The 23,380-nt window shown below is 43.2% G+C and overlaps 1 protein-coding gene and 1 long non-coding RNA gene across 2 annotated transcripts; one reads left to right on the top strand and one right to left on the bottom strand.

The window, feature by feature from the left end:
• The first annotated feature begins 38 nt into the window (after positions 1-38).
• On the top strand, positions 39-22,506 carry LOC103562555 (uncharacterized). Its single transcript, XR_011540544.1, has 3 exons — positions 39-171; positions 11,041-11,197; positions 21,081-22,506. It is a non-coding gene; the product is annotated as an uncharacterized lncRNA (long non-coding RNA).
• LYZ (lysozyme) lies at positions 4,542-9,645 on the bottom strand. The gene is made up of 4 exons (XM_008537641.2): positions 9,275-9,645; positions 7,654-7,818; positions 6,007-6,085; positions 4,542-5,461 (listed from the first exon to the last, which is right to left on the bottom strand). The coding sequence occupies exons 1-4, from the start codon at positions 9,408-9,410 to the stop codon at positions 5,395-5,397; spliced, it is 447 nt and encodes a 148-aa protein (XP_008535863.1). The 5' UTR covers positions 9,411-9,645; the 3' UTR covers positions 4,542-5,394.
• Positions 22,507-23,380: the final 874 nt, after the last annotated feature.

The raw sequence follows: 23,380 nt of genomic DNA, 5'->3' as shown, positions 1-23,380 counted from the left end.
GCGCTGGCATGCCGCGCACGCGCACGCTGCCTCGCGGCGGGCTGGCGAAGCGGATCGCCGGGTCGGGGGGAAGCGCGTCTGCTGGCGGGCGCTCGCCGGCCGGGCCTCTTGGCTGTCTGCTGTGGGAGTCGGGACGTCGTCGCCGCTTGGCGCGCAGAGTCTGAAGTCAAGGTGATGAAACCGCCGCGCCCGGCAGGACGTGGCTGACCCCGCGCGGGCTTCCGGAGAGGCCGAGCCCCCGACCCGGGCGCCCTCAGGCCGTCGGGCCGCTGCCGGCCCCAGCGCCGCGGAGGGGCTCCCGCGAGGGCGGTGGGGTCGGGTGGGCGTCCCGGGCGGGCCGTGGGATGGACCCCTTCAAAATGCAGGAGGGAAGTGAGTCCCCGCTTATCCTCCACACGAGCCGACGTTCACCCGAGTGCGAGCAGAGTAGAGCCCGCGTCAGACGGGCTGGTCCGCAGAACAGTGCCTCTCCTGCGCCCTTGCTCAGGAAGATGGGGCAGGTGTGGTCCGCCAAAATGAGGGAATAAACCAGGAAGGGGGAAGCTGTGAAATCCAGGAAACCCCTAAATATCAAATATGGAGGGAAGAGAAGAGAATCCCACGATGACGCTGAAGCGGGAGCCCGGAACGGTAGCGGCGTGCGTGTTAGGCATAGACCTGGTCAGACCTCTCGGAGGATCGCTGCTGTAGAAGGATGAAACGGACGCGACTGCAGCTGCATCTGAAGCCTGGAGAGGAGATTTCAATATGAGACCTGGAGTTAGAGGGTTGAACTAACCATGGGTACGCGGGAAACCAAGCGCATCTGAGAATCATGCAGTTATTAGCTCTAGGGAAAATACAGTCTCAGAAGAAAGTAATTGTGTTTCTGGCTACGTAGATACTCAGTATTGATCTAACCAAAAATAATACAGTTACATTGGAAGAATGGGCTTTGAGGAAGGGTGCTGTGTGTGATGGAGACGGGGGAGAAGATAGGGGGAAGTCAGTATCCCAAAGGGGAAAACTCAAGAAGGAGCAATATAAGCCTAATACTTAAAGACATGGAAGTAAATGGAAAAATATCAACATGAAGAGTAGAGAGGGGGTGCACGCGAAGGGGGAGAATCAGGGAGGTACGGCTTTCATGACAAACCTTCAAAGACCATCTGACTCTAAACATTGAGAATTTATAAGCTTGCTAAAATTAAAAATGATTTTAAAAGTTAATTTGCATAATAGACATGGATTTAATTGAAAAACATCTGTGAATGACATTATCACTCCTGATTACCATTTTTAGTAATTCCCTTTAGCAACTTGCAAGAAAACAGTTTTTGAATGAGTCCGATGAACAGAAGTGCAAGAAATGTGCTCAGGGCTTCCTTACGTTGAGTGCCGCCTGAAGAGCTCAGTCCTCATCTGGAATATCGTTCTGCATTTCAGAGAACATCCTGGGTGAAACTAAGCAACATAGGAATTGAGTTTCCTTTACAAATGATCAAACACTGATATTTGTATTCCATCCCCAGAGTAAGAGTCGAAATTTGGTTTGGGAACTTGATTGTAGTAGTATAACAGGTATAGGTAAGAAATGATGTTTATCAAAAACACTAAGCAAAATCTCCCACAACATTGCTTTCCCTCTTCAGCCAACTTTTGCTACTCTCTGGTTGTATCTGAGCTGTCACTCTTCAAGTCTCTCTCCCCTGCCTTGACCCATTCTTTGTACATCTCTGGAGATGCTGCTATGAATAAACCCATATTCTTCCTGGGTTTATTCACATCAGAATGGTCCCCGACTCTGGAAGCCAGGGCTGCCCCAGTGTTGGGGCCCTCTGCTGCCCTCCCATGGCTGGTCCATGCACTACAGTCACGTGGACTTGAGACCTGACCCTGGGAACCCCAGAAGCTGCTCTGCTGGAATCACGTGGGCTTGAAAAGTAAGAAAAAAACCAGAATGCTCAACATGGGGGAGTATACAAAATAATCAGAAAGAGGTTCACTCCACCAACTGATATTTATAGAGCGAGTCTCATGTTCCAGGCACTGTCTAGGTGTCTGGAATGTGGGTGTAAACAAGAGTAACAAATTTCTGCCCTCCTTGCTATCAGGACGGTGGCCCAGCATGGTGTGTCAGAGATGTGACACGGTAAAGAGGGTGTCAGATGTGGGGGAGGGTAGCCCAAGAAGGGTGTCAGAGCCTGAGTGGAGAGCATCTACTCCATGGTGTGTCCGTGTTGGGAGACTGGTTACATCAGGCCAGTTCATCAGCACATACATGTGCGAAGGATACAGCTCAAGGACAGTGGGTGCCAGGTTTCTCACTGTTGGAGAAGGGAGTTGCCAACATGGCAAAGGAGAACACTAGCCTCACCTGTGGTGTGGGAGTGCAAGTGGAGGAGTTGATGTGAATTCAATATCAGGAGACAGATAGAGGGGTAAATGTTGTGTAAATAGATTGATGCCCTAGCTCCATCCATTGATGGGGCCTGGGAACAGTGGCACTCTAGTGCCCAGATCTTGGCTTTTAAATACAATTCTCCATTCTGAGGAATTGGGCTCTTTGGAGAAACGGCTGATTCCAGGGCTGAAGGAGGGAAAGAACAAGGTGAGCCTTAGAACATCTGTGGCAGAAAACAAGGAAGTGCTCAAAAAATGATGAGGACACGTCAAAATGACACAGAAGCCAGCTTGCAGGGTCTACTGGCCAAATCAGGGACAATGTTAACATCAAAATATGTGGTAGTCATGGATTATAACCCATTACAATCTGAATAAACAGGAAGCCACGGGTCCATACTGACACAATAAATAAATGCATAAGTTGAAAATTTGATGCGTTACAGTCTCAAAGCACCTTCCCCTCCCAAATACTCTGCAGTGGAGGTGACCTGCAGACGTCATCTCAATCAAGTGACCGAGGTGAACGTCATCAGTAATAGACCCTTTCAAACTGCATGCCACCCAGAGGATGCCATGAGAAGAGCCCAGCCTCACTTCTGTGTATTCCTGCCAAGGATGCATGACCCAATCCAACCAAGAAACAGCAGAAAAGCCTTAGGACGCGTCACAGCATAACTGGTCTGTGGTCTTCAAAATGTTAAAGACATAGTCAAGAAAAAGAAACCTGGAGAATTAGCCAATTGAGGGAAACTAAGAAAACATGACAAGCAAATACAACACGTGATTCTGAATTCTCTTTTTATTATGAAGGCCTTCTGGGGGCAGTGATGAAATTGATGGATCTGAAGATCAGGTGGCAGGAATGCATCAGTGTCAGCTTCTGGAGTTGGATGGTGCTTTGAGGTTATGTGGGAATACCACACGGAAAGATTCAGGGCCACTGGGCACGATGTTGGCAATATACCCTCAAACTGTTCATAAAAAACAAAAGGCCTTTGTACTGTGCTTGCAAACTTGGGGAGAGATTAAGATTATTCCAAAGTCTTTCAAAGTGGGAATAGACTTATATTTTAGCAAGAAGAGAGGAGTAAGTAAAATGTGGTGTGTCAAATGGTTATAGGCTTGAGCCCTGGGGCACTCCTACAGTTAGAAATTAAATATCAGAGAGAGAGCCAGCCAAGAAGGACAGAGAAGGAGCAATCTGTGAAGCAGGATGTAAGGGAGGAGAAGCTGAGGGAGAGAAAGTTTTCTGTAGCAGGAAGTGGTTCACTTTGTCAGGTGCTGCTGAGAGATCCAGTAAGAGGAACAGAGAAGAGCTGATGGCTAGAAGCCCAGGAGTCCTGGGCGGAGTCATGGAGGAGCGGTTTTAGCTGAGTGAGGCTGGCAGCCAGGTGAAGAAGGGTTGAGAAGAGAGGGAGAGGTGAGGACTGGGGCTGGTGAGTAGAGATGTCTCATCCCCAAAGTCGTGCCTTGAAAGGGAGCAGAGAATGATGTCGGTGTTGGAGGGTGTTGGAGCGTGAGTGAAGAGCTCTTTGTAAGACAGGAGGTTACCAGGGCTGTTTGTACAATGACGGGGGTGATCCAGCAAAGAGGGAGAAACCAAGGATGCAGGAAACGCTCAGCCCAACTTGGAGGAGTGAGAGGGATGCGGTGAAGATTGCATGAGGAGACACTGTCGTTGGCAGGAGCAGAGGAAGGGAGGATGGCCAGGGGAAGGTGTGGCCCCTGTTAGGTGGTGAGGAGGGAGAATTTCCTGTGAGGCTGGTTCCTCTCTCTCAGTGCTCTTTGAGGCCAGGTCACCTACTGAGCGCAGAGAGGGGTGGGAGGTGAATGGTCGGGCGTGTATGCTGGGCTCCGAGGAGAGAGAAAGAGAAGTAAAGTAGTCATTTTGGAGAGTGGGGACACCACAAGAAGGATTGCAGAGAAGTGACCAAGGTAGATGGCCAGGCCAACTGGAGGGCCCACGTGCGATCTCTGGGTTAGAATTTAAAGTGAGAGCTCTCAGCACGCGTGTGGATTTTTCTCCAGCAACAGCCAGCTGTTTGGGTACAGGTGAGGATATAGAAACGACTGAGAGTCAAATCTTTTTTTTTTCAAATATATATATATTTGTCTTCAGAGACACCAGATGGGTCTAAACAAAGAAAGACAAGGTATGAGTTGCAAGGCCTTTAATGATACTGTTTCTGTTGTATACAACATGCATGGTTAATTAGGAATTATTTCAGTAGTGGTGAACTCATCTGCCCCAGATTTCGTCATAGCGCTTGATTCTAAGCTAGTGAAATCGAGAACCAGCAGCTCGTGCAGTCCTTTACATCGCTCCAAGATCACCGAGATGCAGAAAAGAGTTCTTTAAAGGGCTAAAGAGATGGCTATATAAATGTGAGTTTACGTTTGAAGCTGTTGAAAAGCAATGTTTCTAAGAGATCCTTTCAACCAAAGGTCACACTTTGTGAAAACACCATTCTTTATTCAGGCTGTCTCCATTTTTAGCCATTTGGTATTCTGCTACTTTTTAAATATAATATTGCCCAAGAAAGAGTGGTTGGGATTACTGTTTTTGGAGATGACAGAACAGACGAGGGCGTCAGATGTCTGCACAGCTGGGATTTTGCCTAAATCAGTTTGTTTTCAGATAGTCTGTTGTTATTGACCATTTTTATATCTATTTTTGTTGATGATTGGGATGGACTTGTATCACTCAAGATTAAGTGTGGGTTATATTTTTGGTTAAGAACCGAATGTACTGGAGATGTATTTGATAACCAAGATTTTAGATAAATTGTCACCAGCATTAGTTCTATTCGCAAACTGAAAAAAACTGTAGACTTCCTATGAAGTAAACACATTAGTCAACATTAAGCCTCTTAGAAGAAAGAACACATTTTCCTCTCCCTTCTGTAAAAACCTTATTTGTTTGAAAGAATGGTAGTGTGACCTTTCACTCAACTACGACTCCCTTAATGTGAAAAAGACAAGATGAGCTGAAGAAGGACACCTCCTCAGTTACACTCTGCAACCCTTGACATACTGAGTGAGGTCGTGGTTCTGACAACGATTTCTCCACGCCACCCTGCAGAGAAAGGTGAAAAAAATGGGCATAAGGTTAAAACGCATCTTCACTGTAATATGCATACTTCACATCCTTGGGGAGAACGGAATAGTTTATCAGTACACGCAGCACGGGCTATGGATGGATCCAGCTCGTGCTGTTTATTACACGGGGATCCATATCTCAAGTGCCTCTCTTCTCCCCAAAGCCCTCGCTGGAGCACAGAATGCTGGAGCATAGCATGTTGGGTGTGTGCATTTCCCCAGGGTGACTGCCAAGTGCCTTCCACGTTTACCTAATTCCAAAAATAACTTCAAGACACGACAAGGAACTAGTAGAGTGTGGAGAAGCTTACAACTCTAGACAATCCCCTAAAATAAAGTGAGGGTGGAGAGTGGGATTCCGAACCAGTTGAAGTGGATTCTTTCCAGTCACAGGCTGTTTACGCCAAGTCGAGAGCCTCAGTCTTCGGCTCTCAGCCACGTGCTGTGGTCTCTGAACTTCCCCTCCCACTTCTCTCCTAACAGAAAGGGGAAAGAGCTTTCCCCGCTAATGCTGAGACGCACCATGCTCGGATGCCCTGTGGGTCACTGACCACCCGCTTTGCACACGCCACGGCTTGAGTGATGTCATCTTGCAGCAGAGCTGAAAAAGAGGTGTGAGGCATGAAAACCACTGTCATAGAAATTTCATTTTAAGCTCAGGTTGCCAGCTTTGTTCTCTCAGGCTGAGGGAGGCACATGAACATTATTTTCCAAGAGTCCACGTATGTGTGAATGTTGGGGGAAAACTGTTTTCATTTCATCTGATTTGGCATGAAATAAAGCATTCTGTTTCTCCTTTACCAAAGTCTTTGGAAGCTCTGGAATTATTAACTAATGTGATAGAAGGTTCTCTTTGTACAGGCAGTGTAAAAAAAACGGCCTAGCAATTTTTTAATCAGCCATTCGACTACTGGAAATTTATCCTAAAGAAATAATGAGAAATGCACCTAAAGATGTATGCACAAGGCCTTTTATAGCAATTAATAAAAGGGGAAAATGGAAACAACCTGAGTGCTTAACAGTAAGAGTTGGATCAATAAATTATAGAATATTTATATAGTGCGATTCTATTCATCCTTTAAAAAGAATACAGATTTGCATGTGTTCACATAGAAATAACTTTGTGTGATAAGGAGCAAATTGTAAAGCAGTATATATAGTATAATTTCATTCACATTGCTCACATGTTTGTGAGTACATACGTGCATGACACAGCTCTACGTTCATAGACAGTATTGATGCATATCCTGTATATAACAAAAGTATATACCAAAATATATACCAGTGCTCATAAATCTCTGAGTAATAAGAATTTTTATGTAATGACCAATACATTCAATATTCAAGAATTCAATATTATTATATAATGCAACGTATTTTTAAAAAATTAACCAGATACAAAAGAATATTCTAAGACTAATCTTCTATATTAGGAATTTTAACAATATCAGTTTTGCAGTACTTCTCCAATATTTTATGCTCTAAAGATTCCACATGTTATTTCCAGTTTTATAGGAGTTCAAAAGAATATTTGTTTCACCTCAACTTAACAAATCCGTAAATTAACTTGTTAGGTATGAAAATGATTATATAGAAAGTGTACTTTTTGGAGATGCAAAGTAAAGAATTTAGAAACGAAATGTCATCATGTTCCCAATTCACCTTAAAATCACTCAGCGAAAAATATACACATATACACAAAAGAAGTAAATATGAGTAAATGTTAACCACTTTTAAATTACTTGATGGGCATATGACTGCTTCTTATACTAATGTCTCTCAATTTCTACATAATAAGAGCATTTCATAATAAAAAGTTAAAAACAATTTAAAAGAAAGACCATACAACCAAATTATCCTAGACCTCCCCAGAGTAAGCGGGAGGAATGACATTGTTCCTGATGAAACATCACTAAGTCTGTGTCCAATAAATTAACAGGTCATCCCAGAAACTTTTGTACGTTAGAAAACAGCACTGTCCTATGAAACCAGCTCTCTGATTTCTCACTAGGGAATTGTTAGGAGGAGAATAGTGTTTCCAGAGGTCGAGATGGAGTTTCTCCAGGTCCTTGATGGACCCGTCCAGACTGTTTTGTTGGCCTGGACTCTCTGTCCCTGTGAGAATAACCACATGGGTCCTGTGCCGTACTTGCATGTTATCTGGCTTACCGCTGCAGGGAATCCGACAGGCATTCACTGCTCGTGGGGTTTTGCCATCATTGCACCAGTAGCGGCTGTTGATCTGAAATATCCCATAATCAGTGCTTTGACTTCCAGGATTGTAGTTTGTAGCTCGTGTGTTGTAATTACTTTCCCATCTGGCCAAACAGACCCCTGAAAAGAATTTATTTTTATTAATCAACAGGAACACTACATGACACCTCACACCACAATCAGTGCTATTTGGCTAATTCCTCTTCACTGAAGACTTCCTTTATAAGTATAAAGATGTCTTTTACTTGTATAATATTTTAACACTTCCGTGTTACAGGGCCCTGAAGAGAATCCTTTGGTTAGCAAGAAACTTTGTAGTACTAATGAAGCAAGAAAACATACTTTTAAAAATATTAAAATAGCTGTTTCTGCCATTACTTCCTACCCTTCCCCTCTTCCCATCCCTGGGGCAAGATTCAGCCTAGAATATAAAATCCACAGAGTTGTTGAGTGCTTTTTGTCATTAATAGCAGATACGTATGTATTAAGAAAAGTAAGCATTTTCTGGGAGATAGGAATTTTCTTATGCTACCTAAAGATGAATATGGGTATCAATTTAGAATCTGGGAAACAAGAGTTATAGACTAAGAAATAGTATTCCATCCACCCATCCATTGGTCCATCCATGCATCCCTCCACTCATCCCTCTACCATCCATCCCTCCATCCCTCCCTCCATCCATCCCTCCCTCCACCATCCATCCCTCCCTCTACCATCTATCTCTCAGTCCATCCCTCCATCTCTCCCTCCCTCCATCCATACCTCCCTCCCACCATCCATCACTCCCTCCCTCCATCCATCCCTCCCTCCACCATCCATCCCTCCTTCCCTCCCTCCATCCATCCACTCATTCATTCAAAAATAGTTATTGAGGGGAAACGTTTCAATTTCATTGAAAAATACAGTGATTACATTGACAAATATGGACTAAAATATAAAGTGACTTTTACTCAGAGCACATCTTAAATTGTGTGGAGGAAACTGAAAAATAATCAACTAGAGTGGAAAGGAATAATAACAGATCATTTATGCTGTTTGCAGGGATCCTTATAAAAACAGTGATTGAGGAGAAATAGATTCCTACTGTCCCTGCATTGAGAGTTCAACATAACTTTTAAAAATTTTGCTGTTAAAAACCCACATCATGGCAGGGAATTAAAAAAGAGAAAAACACTGCATTACTCTAGGCTCGCAGAACGCAAGTTCCAACTGGGAAATAGCTGGAGTGAAGTACTAAGGACTTGATGGAGATATCCCCAGGCCTCAGATGTGTCCATCAGTCAGCTGCATGCACCGCTGTCTGAGGCAATGGGCAAATCTGGTGAAACTAGGAGAGTAGAGGAGGTCCTGGTTTACTGGAATGAGATAGAATTTTGCCTTCCGGTGCCCTCATTCCTTCCTCTGGCACATCTGGTTCTAATGGAACAAGCCGATGTTTAACCATTGTAACTATACAAACCCTCAAAGAAATAGAACGGTCTGCTCGCTCCAAGCTCCTGTCTTATTACTCATCCTCTCTGAGGGTCCTTCCCACGTCGGGCTAGCTCTCTGGGAGCGTGAAGAAGAGTGAACTTACAGTTTGGCAGGCTGACTCCCCTAAAGCCGTCCAGTCCAAGTCTTTTCAGCGTTCTGGCCAGCTCACATCTTTCAAAGACCTTGCCCTGGACAGTGACAGACAGCAGGAGAAGCCCCAGAGTCAGGAGAACCTTCATGGTGACTGCGAAGCCAGACCTCTAGGCTGACCAGGGAGCAGGAGAGAGTATTTAAGGTCTTCTGACTTCCTTCTCGCCCTCATGGTTTGGGGCTCCACCCTTCCAGATGTGTCAAAAACAGGAGCTATTTATCGGTCCATGACTGTAAAGGCTTTTCTTTTGTTTGAAGAGAGAGATTCTGACATCCTAAGAACAAACCCACAGGAAAATGATGAAATGACATTGTTGAAAGACTTGGCTCGGGAAGAATTGGGAGTGGCCCTGTTACCAAGGTGGGAACTTTCCTGTTTCAACATGCATTTGAGCAACTATAAAGAAAAACGAACATTTTACACAACTGGGAATGAGCTCCGATCTTTGACAACATTCATCTTCATTAAATTGTTTCCGTGCACTCTCTATGTGTGTTCAAATTTTCACTTAACATTATTTTGTATACACTTTCCGCAAGAACGTGACACATTGCCTGTCGTTTTAATAGGTTTATAGCACTCACCATGTTGCTCAGCCAGGTTCCTCCCATATCTTTTTTGTTACTATTGTAAATTTTTCATTTATTAAATCCATGTTTACTGCTTTAAATAAGCCTCATGTGAACAACGTTCCTAACTCCTTTTCTGCAACGCCTTACCCCACATTTCCGTGTTCGAACATAAGTGTCATTAGAACTTATTACTTAGAACGTGAGTAATCAAACCCACAGAAGAGTCGCAGAAACTGCCACCCCAATTCTGCTCCTTTAGCCTATGGATTATTTTGAGCTGAAGGCAACTGAGGTGAAGCAGATTCAAGAAAAGCCCACTTTCCTCCCCCTATTTGAATGAAAGCAGAACATCAATTGTACAGAAGTTAACCACTGACAACCCTAGACCCTTCTCAGCCCTGAGATGGCACCAGAGGACTCTGCATAAATGACTTTCCTGACCGGCTATTATCTTTGATTAGGCACCCATATATTTACCATCCTGTAGTTTGCCGCCCTTGGAACTTAAATTTCTTTGCCTCTGTCCTACACTCCACTAAAAATGTGCAATAGTCTCCCCTTTTCCATGGGAGACATGTTCCAAGACCCCCACTGGATGCCTGACACCGTGAATAGTACCCAAACTTATATATACTATGGTTGTTCTATACATAAATACCTATGATATAATTTATCAGTTAAGCACCCTAAGAGATTAACAACAATAACTAACAATAAAATAGAACACTTATAACAATATTGTGTAATGAATGTTCTGTGAATGTGGTCTCTCTCTCTCGAAATATCTTGTTGTACTGTACTCACCCTTCTTGTGATGATGTGAGATGAGACAGTGTCAACGTGATGAGATGAAGTGAGGTGAGCAGCATAAGTGCTGGGACACAGCATTAGGCTGCTGTTGACCTTCTGATGAAGGTCAGAAGAAGGATATTCAGCTTCCAGATGTGGCTGACCACAGGTAACTGAGACCGTAGGAAGTGAAACCACCATAAGGGGGGACTACTGTATTGTTCTGTGGATAAGATGCTATGTCAGCCCAAGATCTAGTCGCTTCTTTGAGTTACTCTTCCCTAAATTTCTCCCAAGTATATATGCATGTTAATAACCTTGCTTATGTTTCTCTTGTTACTCTGTCTTTTGTTACAGAGCCCCAGCTGAGAACCTAAAAAGGTAGAAGGAAAGATTGTTTCCCCTGCCCTACAGTTTCTGGTGACAGGGATGGGATAGTTAAAGGCTGGCACCCTCCACTCTCCCTGGAGACTGCAGCTGAGATATGGGATTCCTGACAACAGACCAGCAGAAGGTCAGAATTCTTCCCATGTCAGTCTCCCACATCTCTGTGTGTTAGTGCCCAGTCACGAGAGGAGGATAAAACTTTCCCCTTGTCCTTTTATTTCCAAATTCATGTTGTCCTGAGAAAAACACTTGCAACAATTTGTTCCTGAATTGTGACCACTGTGAGTTTGAGGTACCCATAGGTTTTTGATTCTTAGCCTCTGTCTCTTCATTTGCCATAAGGAAGAAAACCATAGGATGAGTTTCTCCCTTTGCCTTGTTTCTGTGTCCTGAGAACTTGGCTTTATAACCAGTGAGAATGTTCTTCTGGTTTCTGCCACTTGGAGAGTGCAGGTTGTCAGGCAAGTGTCAGGAGGCTGGCTGGCCAGGAGCTTGAGACATGGAGTGACAAGCAGCATCTGTCCCACTGTGCCAGCACTCAGGGCAGTTTGTCTTAATAAAGGGTCCTAGTCCATAAGGGGCCTTTGTCATCTCTGCCTTTGTTGCATTGTGTCTACTGACAAAACTTCCCATCCCAGTATCCCCTTTCTAGTAACACAGATTAGTGGGTCTGTCATTTAAGGTGTCTCACTTCCCAGGAGAGAGAAGTTTCTTCCTCCCTCCCTCCCTCCCTCCCTTCCTTCCTTCCTTCCTTTTTGAGGAAGATTAGCCCTGAGCTATCTGCTGCCAATCCTCCTCTTTTTTCTGAGGAAGACTGGCCCTGAGCTAACATCTGTGCCCATCTTCCTCTACTTTATATGTGGGACGCCTACCACAGCATGGCGGCCAAGTGGTGCCATGTCTGCACCCGGGAACCAAACCGGCAAACCCCGGGCCACCGAAGTGGAACATGCGCACTTAACCGCTGTGCCACTGGGCCAGTCCCAGAAGTTTCTCTATTGCCTGTCACAGTGCAGACCTGTGCTCTCCTCGACTATCTTAGAGGTGCTCTGCATCTTGAGGGGCTATATCTTCCGCCCCCTCTTTGGGGACACCTCTTGTGTCCCTGGTTAAGTCATAAAATGCTTATTGGTTTTAAGCCATAAAAAGGCTTATTGGAATAGAGTTACAGGTGAAATAAGTATACTTTTCAAGATTTTGACTTTTTCATCTACAAAGATTTTTTAGAGAGCTCTCATTCTAAGCAAATGTCCTATTGGTACCTATGGGAAGATCAGATTGAAAAAAAGAAAGAAAAAAGAGAAAGAGATACACAAAAATGCCTTGTCTAGTGTAAGAAAAAAATAAATGAAAACACACCTTTATCAAGATTAGGAGATAAGACTTAAAACAAATGCCGAGACCTGCAGATGGCATTCAAGCAGGTGTGAGTCATACGTAAATACTGATAGCCAGGAAAAGCTCCGCCAAAGGCCCAGGAAACGCCCAGGAAGCCTTGATATACTGTCCTAACTTTGAAAGCAGACCCGCCAGTTCCAGGCCTTCCCACAGTTTGGGCCTCCACTGCAAGAAAACAATTCATTACACTCCTACCCTTAAAGAAAACAAAAACTTAACTGGTAATGACCCTAGATTCCTGATAATAGGCAAATATGCCCCTGAGTTCCTTCTTAGATAAAACCTACATTTTATCTCAGTCGCTTGGAAGCACTAATCTTACCATGTCTTTGAACTGTAGTCATCCAAAGAGACAATTGTTGGTTAAAGCTACCGCTGAAACTAGGATGAAAAAGAAAGAGTTTTTGAAAAAACAAACTACCACTTGATATTTCCATAGACTCCTTTGCCTAAAATTTGGTCCACAGCCTCCACAGGATTACCTATTAAAGACAAATAAAATCTCAAAAGCCTTCTCCACAAATATTAGTAAAAAGCTTTAGGGGCCAGCCCCGTGGCTGAGTTGTTAGGTTCGCGCACTCCACTGCAGGCGGCCCAGGGTTTTGTCGGTTCAAATCCTGGGCGTGGACATGGTACCGCTTATCAGGCCACACCGAGACGGTGTCCCACATGCCACAACTAGAAGGACCTACAACTAAGAATATGCAACTATGTACCGGGGGGCTTTGGGGAGAAAAAGGAAAAAAACAAAAGATACAAAAAGTTCTAAGCAAAATATCGCCAACTGAATCCAGGCAACAGTCATAAAAGCATAATAAATCATGTTGAAATTGGTATTTAAGCTTAAAAAAGAAAAAAAAGCTTTAGCCATCTGAGTGGGTGAACTTAACTTGCTCCATCTAACAGAAACACCATTTGATCCAAGAATTCTTCTATAAGCTCCTGAGTTTTGTATTGTTGTACCTCACACGTGGCTCAATTTTAAGCTGTAAGCTCTCTGTTTGTGTCTGTATGTTTATGTATGTGTATGTATGTATGTTATGTATATGTGGTGTTTCTCCACCTCCGGATCGTATTGCTAAGAAGTAACCTGTAAAAGACCTCTATTTAAGTGGCTTAAAGAAGAAACAATAAATACTCATATAAGTTAAGACTAATCAAACAAGTTTAGGTTACCTCTACTAGATGTTTAAGACTATAAAATTGTAAAATCAACCTAAGAACAAAACTTATAATTAAAACAAATTCCTTAGTGTATGCCAACATGGCAGAAAAAAACCCCATATATTATACTTTTTAGTTTCTTTGCCTCTGTGATTTTTGATGCTTACCTTATTTCAATGAGAAAAATAACTTAGAATGATGGTTAGTTCTTAATATCTCATGAAATTTCCATGAGCAATTCAAACATACTTGTTAAGAGCACATGAATTAAGTTGAGGTGAAGTGGGATAAAAGTTTATAAATGAACTTTGCAAAAATGATTATGTTTTAAAAAATGTCTTAAAAATCATTTCCAAAATCTTTGTCTAATCTTAACTTTAAAAGAGAAATCTTCATTGAATATCTACATCATTTCCAAATAAGAGAAAATACTGAAACATTAATCACTGAGCACAGGTTTAAGTTTATCTATTTTTGGCTTCTCATTACAGAGAAACTAGAGAAATTTGGGCATATTAATAACATGTTCTTCTTGCCACACTAAGAAATTGTACTATGAAATGGCATATGTGTCTAGAAATTGTGAAATGGTGTATTCATAAATTTGCTAATCTACTACACAATATTAGTATGTGGCAGACAGTTCACAATTGCTTACTTCCTCGCCATTTTGAGTCTTTTGTCAACTACAGATAGGTATTGTTTCACTCTGATTCTTCTGTGAAAACGTTTGAAACTGCCAACCCAAGATCAAACAGAATAGGAACTAATTACAGGGGACCAAATGAACTGATGAGGTTGATAATAACTTTTTGTGACTTTTTGTTTAATTACATTACTGGAATATTTTTCAAAAACAAAAAGCTTTTTCCTCCTCTACTCTACCCAAACACATATATTCAACTACGTGCTATGTTTAAAAATAGTCATCTCAAGAGGCTGTGCACATTTTAATAATCCATGCCGGCAGAACTCAAAAGGATTTGTGTTTCTGCATCTGCTTCTGAAGACAGATTCTGAGCTACGCAAATGTCATCATTTCACAGTCACCCTGGTTTTCACCTATAGTGGTCTCTTTCCATGGGCCTCTTAGATTACTCACTAGTTTGGCTCTAAGTGAACACTTGATTCTTGTAATTTCTTCAAAAATCAAGAATAACTCCTTTTATGAAGCTATGCCCAATTTTGATTCTTTAATAATAAGTAGTGAGACAGATTGTCAGAACCCAGAGAGGAAGCAGTTAAGTCATCTTCGTTCTCTTCATATTCTTCCCAAGTCAGTGCGAAAGAGCATCTAGTTGTTACCCATGCTAGTTTCAGCCTTCTACCAATGAGATTTCTTTTCATCCATCTGAATAGTTATGGCCTTATACTTTGTTTGGGTGGAATAAGGAAATATTTGCCTGCCCTTCAGAAGCAAACTGACCGCATGAGACCGTGTGACCATGTCGAAGGGAAGAGCTGTTTTAATCCTTAGTTATTTCTCTTGGAGCAGAAGTTATGGGCAGTGATAACATCCAGTCATAATCCTATTATATCATTTGGGTAGGTTTAGTGAGCTAGTTATTTAAAAATAAAATAGCAAATAAGCATGATTTGGGGGCAGAGATTTTTTTTCCCTAGAAATTTTGTATGTACTGCTTGTTTTATTTGATACCATATATGCATCTCATCTTTCGGGAAAGGTGTTTATACATCCCAGATTATTTTGTTGGATTACAATGGACAATAGTCATCATTTATTCTTCCTATTTGTTTCCCATGATAGAAAACAAATAATTAATCATGGTGTATTGGGGGCTTCAGGCCTAGGAAAGAGAATTTGACCAATGATCTCGCAGACTTTTGACTATCCTCCCAAGCTAAAATCATCCTTAAAAGAAAAAGATTTGCCAGGTTTTAAGATATTCTGAAGAATGTGATATAGGCCCTCATTAAAAGAGGTGGAGTGGGCACATAGGTTTATCTCTGCTCCCTTCCCAAATACCATTAAAATATCAACAAAACAAGTTTGAAAAGGCATAAACCAGCAAGCGCAAAGGAAAAGGAGATGAGATAACAGTAGATGAGAAATGTCAAAAATCTATAATACAGGAAGGGAGTGGGTGAGAGGTAAGTAACTTGGTATAACGAAGAGAGCTGACACCTTACGTGACTGCAGACGGGGAAATCAAGAAGAAGCAAGCTGGTTCTTGTCCTAGAACCTGCAAGAGACTAGGCAGCTCTGGCAGCAGGACTGCATGGCCGTGCTATGAACAGGAAGCCTGGCTGGAAGTCCATATGTACAGCTGTTAAACTCTCAGATCTACTCCCCCAGGCCAGGAACCCAGATCGCTGCCCTTTCCCAATCCCAGAAGAAGAAAATGGGAGGATTCTTTTGGGAGGATGAGCCAGAGAGACTCTGGACTGGAACTCAAGGCATAGTTAGAGGCAGGGGTGCAATGCCATAATGGAAACAGGGGATTCAGTGAAAGTCTGGAGCAGTAAGCCAGTTCCCTAGCTCTCAACCTGCCCCTACTGAGCCCCTTGATTTCTGGCCGACTAAATTACTGCCCAGGCAGGACCTGGTAAGACTCCTCTCTTAGATAAATGTCTGAACCAGGAGAAAAGGGCTATGTGTATTAATATTTGAGGCCCACGGTGAAATGGCTGGTCTTGCCCAAATGCTGGTGGTGAGACGCAGTCCAGGATCACAGACTTTCCACTTATCTTCTTAGTGCTTAACTCTTAAATATATACAGTCAGCAAAGATTGCCACTAATGTGGAAGCAGGTCAAAATACACACTTAGAGAAGAGGAACTCAGAGGAAATAAAGGCAAAATAAAATAAAGTATAAAGTATAATGAATATCTCAGAGAAATAAGAAAAAATATCATATCCATGGAGGGAGCAAGGATGCTATAATAAAGAAATTATCAGAGAAAAAAAGGAGGGCTTGAGATTTAAAAATATGACCACAGTAATGAAACATTTACTAGAAGAGTTGAGATAAATTTGAGAAATATTCCCAGAAATAGAATAAAAGACAGAGACGAAAAATAGGAGAGAAAAGATGAGAAAATTAGAGAATGAAGAGATCAAACATCCAATTAATAGGAATTCTTAAAAGGAATTACAGAAGAAAAGGAAATATAAAATAAATTTGCAGAACTGAAGGACACAGGTTTCCAGATAGAAAGGAACGACCACCAAGAGCTCAGCATAACCGTGTGGGGTAAAATCCACACCACTGCACGTCATTGTGAGTTTCAGAACACCAGGGATAAGGAAGAAATTTGAGAGGCTGGCCCCTTGGCCTTTTGGTTAAGATTGGTGTGCGCTGCTTCAGCTGCCCAGGTTTGGTTCCTGGGTGCAGACCTATACCACTCATCAGCAGCTATGCTGTGGTGGTGAGCCACATACAAAATAGAGGAAGATTGGCACAGATGTTAGCTGAAGGCAAATCTTCCTCAGAAAAAAAAAAGAGGAAATTTTAAAATTTAAGAACAATGATGTTCAACCTAGAATTTTATATCCAGTCAAGTGTGAGGGGAGGGGAAAAAAGACATTCTCAAATGCTCAAGGGCAAGAAACCTTACCACTGTGCACCTTTTATCAGGAAGCCTCTGAAAGACACATTCCATTTAAAAGGAGCAAAGAAGAAAGAAGGTGTGGGATCCAGGAAACAGGGTTCTAACACGGGAGAGAAGTGAAGGAAATCACCAAGACGAAGGGAGAAGTGTTGCCCAACATTGACAACCATGCTGCAAGTTAAAGAGAAGCCAGTCCAGATTGTGGCAAGAGGGTGAAGGGTCCAGGAGTGTGGACCTCATGGGGAAAGCCAGACTTAGAGATGGCTTGGACTGTCTACCCTAATGAAGGGAGCCAGGCAACTCCAGCTGAGACTGTGGGTAATGAATTAATACACAATTAAGTACACGGAAAATTAAGCAACCAGAAAAACAAGGCAACTATTAATAAAAAAAAAACCAAAAAGCTTAAGAATGGAAACAACCAAATTGCACTCTCATATTGTAGTTATCTGTGAGTGTTTGTGCATGTTTGCAAATGGGACACCAAGGGTGGGGGCATTGAGAGGGAACTAAATATCCATCTTCCTTGGTGGAAATAAATAGAAAATGTCTGTGGTTGAAAATCAAGAAATAGAAAAAACACGCTCTTGAGATATATGCAGTAAATACTAGAAGAAATAGTTGAAGTTAAAAAGGGATTACCTATAATGCTGGGCATTAGATGAAAAAGATTAGGGCTTTTATTCATCATTAAATTTATAACATTCTATTTGACTTTAAAAATATACACTTGTATTTTATGATAAAAAATAAAAGTTAAAAAATATGTAAGAAAAAGAGCAAAAAGACATACACCAAAATGTTTACAGTGGTTCCTTCTAAACATGTTTTAGAATTTTTATTTACTTTGTATTTTTTTGCATTTTCCAAATTTTCTTCTTTTGGCATATATTACTTTCGCAATTAGCAAAATAATAAATAATTACATACACCCAGGGAAATGTGCAGAATCACTAAAATAAGGGTGATTATTTTGAAGTCTTCAACATCTCTCTGTGTGTATGAACTCAGTCATATATGTTGAAATATTCTGTCACTTAACATTATAATCATCTTTCTCCTCTGCAGCTATCTGGGCCCAGGTCAATGGTCTCTCAAGTTTCAATGGAAACGAGTTAAATATTAATTTTCACTGAGCTTCATGAACTGCATTAAAATAGCACATAGGCTATATAAAAAGTAACCAGAAAGAATGGCTCAGTACAATACTGTTTCGGTAGGATCATTTTTATTGCATACTTCCTTTTTTAAAAAGACTAAAAAAGTACTCTTACAAGCTCCTGGAACTCTACGTCCTATCCAGGCTTTTGTTCTGGAGGCTAAGGCCAGGGACGGGGGATAGCCTGGGGAGGAGACTCCCTGAGGGTGCAAATTTGGCCAGATCTAAGCTGACAGTGGTAGCAGGTTTGGAGAGTGGCAGGGCCCTGCATCCCACTGCCAGGCGGCCCAGAGCAGGCGGTCTCTTGGAGGGTATGTAGCTGCTGCAGAAACTGATGGCTCACTGCCCAGCCTTGGGACTCACTGAAGCTAGGAACAGGGCCTTCCTGCCTTTGAATCACTGATTGAATCAGCCTGGGCAACGACCCCTGTACGAACATCTCAGGCATGACCGTGATGGACCGAAGCTCGCAGGTCTTCCTCAAGTTTTCTGGACGTTCTAGTTTCTTGAGATGCTTGGAAGCTCCTGGGCAGAGGATCAGCTAAAAAAGTCTCATTGCCTCACCACTCGGGGACGTGGGGCTCAGAGACAAAGCATGTTTGATTTAGAGAAATAAAGCGAAGCGATGTTTCTTGCATTGATGGATGGTATAGAAATTTATACCCCCATACTGTTTGATCTAGACTTCTCTGCTCTCATTAGAATGTGATTGGACAGTGGGAAGCGAGATGGTTCCCTGGAGCGCCAGAGATTAAACAGTTTTCCTGGAAATGGCTCTGTGTTTCCGTGACTTGGGTCACCGTTAGCCCAGAGGTAAAGCCTCGGCATTATCAGTTTTCAGTGACTCTGACCACTGGGACAGACCCTCTGTCTTTACAGTCTTGTTTTACTGTAATTTATGCCACCACTGTTTTTTCGTTATTGGTCCCACAATGCTTTTTTCTCTATTAGTATTAAACAATTAAAATCTATTTGTGTTAGTATATGAAGGACGTGAAAAACTGTATAAAAAAGAGCCTCAGGAGGTAAGTGACACTTTTGTAAACCAAAACTGTAAGAATGGAGGGAGCCTTTGGCACGGGTCTTTCAAAGGCATAAATGACCACCTGCCAGTGAAGCAGCGCCATTTCCTGGACGCCGTGAAGGACCCTGGGAGACCATGGTCAGCAGAGTGGACGCTGTCCCTGTGGAGCATGGCTCAGGGGCGCAGAGGACATGGTTGCGTCTCTGCTGGGGCAGTGTGGCTCCCGGGAGAACGTGCAGGGTTAGGGGTGGGAGGGCAGTGGAGGGGCCGCTCTGTGGGGCTCTCCGGGGGAGCCTAGATGCTGAAAGGTTAGGGTGAAGTAATTTCCCCCTCTGCTAGTGGAGCTGCCCTCACCTCGTTGTGTAATGACCTTGTGAAACCAGCTAGTGCCCCTAGCAGCTGCTCCCCCTGAGTGCGGTGGCCTGGCCGCAGGTCAGAGCGGCTTCTTGTGGGAGCGTCTCCTGCCTCGGGAGAAGGCCTTGACCCCAACCCACAGGCGGCATTTTGTTGGCCCTGAGGTGCCCGGTCTCTGGCAAATGGTATGATTTGGGTTGGCCAAATGCAGACCAGCACATTTTCCCTAAGGACTAGTGATCCCTTTCTGTGCTTCTAGCTCTCCATATCACCATAATTTGAACCATAATTTGGACAATGAAGCCTCAAAAGACTCAGCAAGAGCATCCGACCTTCCACCCTCAAACTGCCTAAAGGACTTGAACATAGAAGGTCTGTGCCAGGAAGGAGCTCCTATCGGGTGATAGCTATAGTATGATGGAAAATAGGTGTGATAAAAGGACACCAACAAACCCCCAACAAACCCATTTTTGGGGCCTAGCAAAACCTGTTTAACAAACATTTGCATTCCATCTCTATGTAGATTGTCTTCCTCCCCTTTGAAGTCCCAGATCACTGTGTCCTTCTGGTCTGTAGCTGAGGGTACTTAAACACGTGGACTCAGCCAGATGGCTGAGGTACTCAGTTTCCTCTGGGTTTCTCCCATGTATACATGCTATTAAATTTTGTTTGATTTTCTCTTGCTAACCTGCCTCTTTGATTATTTGACCAGCCATAAGAACCTTAAGGAAAAGCGGTGGGGGGAATTCTCCCACTTCCCCGACACAAGCAAGATAATTTCTTCGTGGGTCTCCTGACACCATCCAAACTCCAGAAATCATTTAACTTTCACCCTTAATATACTCTATGGGCTTGCTGCTGTTGTGTTTTGAGTCAGGAAACTGGTTCCTACTGGGAGGAAATAACACTATTTAAGACACACAGGGGAATGACTTCTACCATGGTGCCAATACTGTGCCACCAGAGGCTCTAGCACAGAGCCACACGTTGCTGTGCTTGAAATCCAGCACTTGATCACTAAGCCCAGTACACAGCACTAGCCCAGCAAGACCCGCCCTGCACTCTGCTGCCGGGACAGGGGGAGTTCGCGTCCCTGGATGTGTTCTCTCTCTTCTCTGCCTTCACCCCTGCCATCCACCATGTGCTCTGCAGACACTGAATGAAGTGCCAGGGTGTCTGGTGAAATGTGGCAAAGAGAAATGGGGTTGGAGGGGTGAGCAGGGCCAGAGCTGGGCACTTGATCCCAAAGAGGATGAGATTTAAGACAACCCCAAAGACAACGGGAAACTATTCATGAGAATTAAACTGGAGAGTAACAGGATGGAAATCTTTTTGCAGATCACTCTAGACCGGCCTCAGGGCCTCCTGCCAGAGACACAAGTAATCCAGAGGCGATGGTGGTGGGGCAGGAAGAGGACCCAGAGGGCTCCAGAGATGCCTAGGAGGTTTGAATAATCAAGACTGGTGACAACCCAGGTGATCTGGAGATAAAGGAAAAAGGAAAGATAAGTCATACCAGCTTGCGTGTGTGAACACTTACAAAGGATAGTCACTTAATAAACATTATCTAGAATTCCTACCAGGGTCTTAGAGGTAGATGTTATTTCCATTTTACCGAGGAGCAAAGTCACCTGCCTGAAGCAATGCAGCTGGTGAGTGGCAGAGCAGGGTCCGGATTCACGCGGGGCCGTGGTCTTCTCAGTCTCCCACACCACCTGGTAAAAACTGAAGCGGCAAGGGAAGAAATTCTTTTGAGACCCAATTCTCACTCCTTGACAAAGCACAGCTTCTTTGTCTACTTCTTGTCTGATTTTAGTTTCTGATTTAGTTGTGCAAACCCACTTTATATATTCATTTTAAAGGTATGAGTTTTCTCTAAGAGGTTGGTCTAACAGCTCTTAGATGCCATTGAACAATTAGAGGCTGTTTTCAAAATCCATATGCTTGGTGTGTGAGCAACTGATAAAATAATTCTGGACGGCTTTTGATTTCTCGTGACTTCCTGAATACTCTATTATTTGTTATCTTTAAGCTTCCAGGGCCAATGTAATTAGGACTTTGGCTGGATCTCACTTCCTCTTTTCACCTTAGAAACAAACATTTTCTTCTTCACTTTGGTCAAGTTACAAAACTCTTTTTTATCAAGTTACACAATAAGTGAGCGTTCTACATTGAGAAACTATAGTGAAATGGCTAACCGATTGTTCAAGTGTGATGAAACGTAGTCTGGTTTGCGAAGGAAGATGGAAAGGTTCCCATTTTGATTTCCCCTTTCCAGAAGAGTATTCTGATTTCATTTCTTTATTAAGTATGATCTTTGAGTTTCAGGTTCTGTACGATCTTTTCATTTGTGCCAGTGCAACTGCATATTCACTAAATTTCCTTTCACTGAACTCGAACCCCAGGATTTCAAGCTGTAAGTTAGCTCTGGTGACATCACAAAGTGTTGGGGGAGAAGAGAAGACCCTGTGGCCAATACGAGAAGAGCGCACACCCTTGGGTTGTCTCTCTCCCCGCTCTTAAGAAGCAAATATTTTATTGCCATTCTTAGCAAGCGATCAGATAACATGCTTCACCCTGACTGACAGTGATTCATAGGTGCACAGTGAGTTGAAGACACGCTGCTTGCTGTCCTTGGGGTCTCACTCTAAGCGGTTTTGGGTACAGCCACACTCTCTTCTCCCCTCACCCCCAGCTCAGGTCAGCACCGTACCTGGGAGGGGCTGACGCTGGCGCGGGAACAGCCTACTCTGGAGCCAGTCAGGTAGGAACTGAGCCCACCAACAGAGCGCCGTGGACACACAGGCCCTTGACGACCTGACGCAAAGAGGATGAGGGCTGGCAACAGTGTCTCGCACACTCGCTTTGGAAAAGTTTCCTGGACTGCTGATTCACAGTGATTTTCAATTAAAAAGTACCTGAGTAAATTAGAAATGTTATGAAAATATAGAATGGTAAACTCTAGCCTGCTAAAAGAAATGAATGGATGTTTTAACATCTAGGAACTTAAGATATTTTAAAGTCTTCTCATAAGTACACTATCTTCTAAAACTGAAAATCTGTACACACACACGCACACACAAGTACCTATTTTTGTGAAAAATAATAGGAATAAAATAAACCTAAATACAGAGGAACTGCACTTAAAATATCCTCGCCATGTAAGAAATTCCATCACACTGCAACTTACATTCTCCGAGTACCGTGGTGTGTGGAACTTGGTCTAGACCTGAATTCCGTGACGGGACTACTGACTTGGCTTTCTAAGCAGTCTGCTTAACTCCAGTCTCTCTGCCCTCCAGCCCACTCTGCACCCAGAGCATGCCAGTTTTGAACTCAGAGGACTCAGTCTGTACCGCACACGTATGTCAATCACACGTCACCTGTGACTTTATTGCCTGTTGCTGTGGTTTACAGTGACAAATAGAAATGGCAAGCAATAGGACATAATGGAGTCTATGAGGAAGCCATTTGGTGTAAACCTAATTTGGCCTGACTTTGTTTTTCCAAAAGGGCCTGACATTGCCATCGAGCATGCATTGTATATCCACTTTAAACACTTCCTATGGCAAGAACAAATGGCCTTAAGATAAAGGTGCAACTTCCCCCCACATTGGCATTTCCTTAAGGATAAGCAT

The sequence above is a fragment of the Equus przewalskii genome, chromosome 5 (assembly GCF_037783145.1).
Source record: "Equus przewalskii isolate Varuska chromosome 5, EquPr2, whole genome shotgun sequence".
NCBI lineage: Eukaryota > Metazoa > Chordata > Mammalia > Perissodactyla > Equidae > Equus > Equus przewalskii.
Note: the sequence above shows the minus strand (reverse complement) of the source record. Positions and strands in the feature narration are given on the sequence as shown.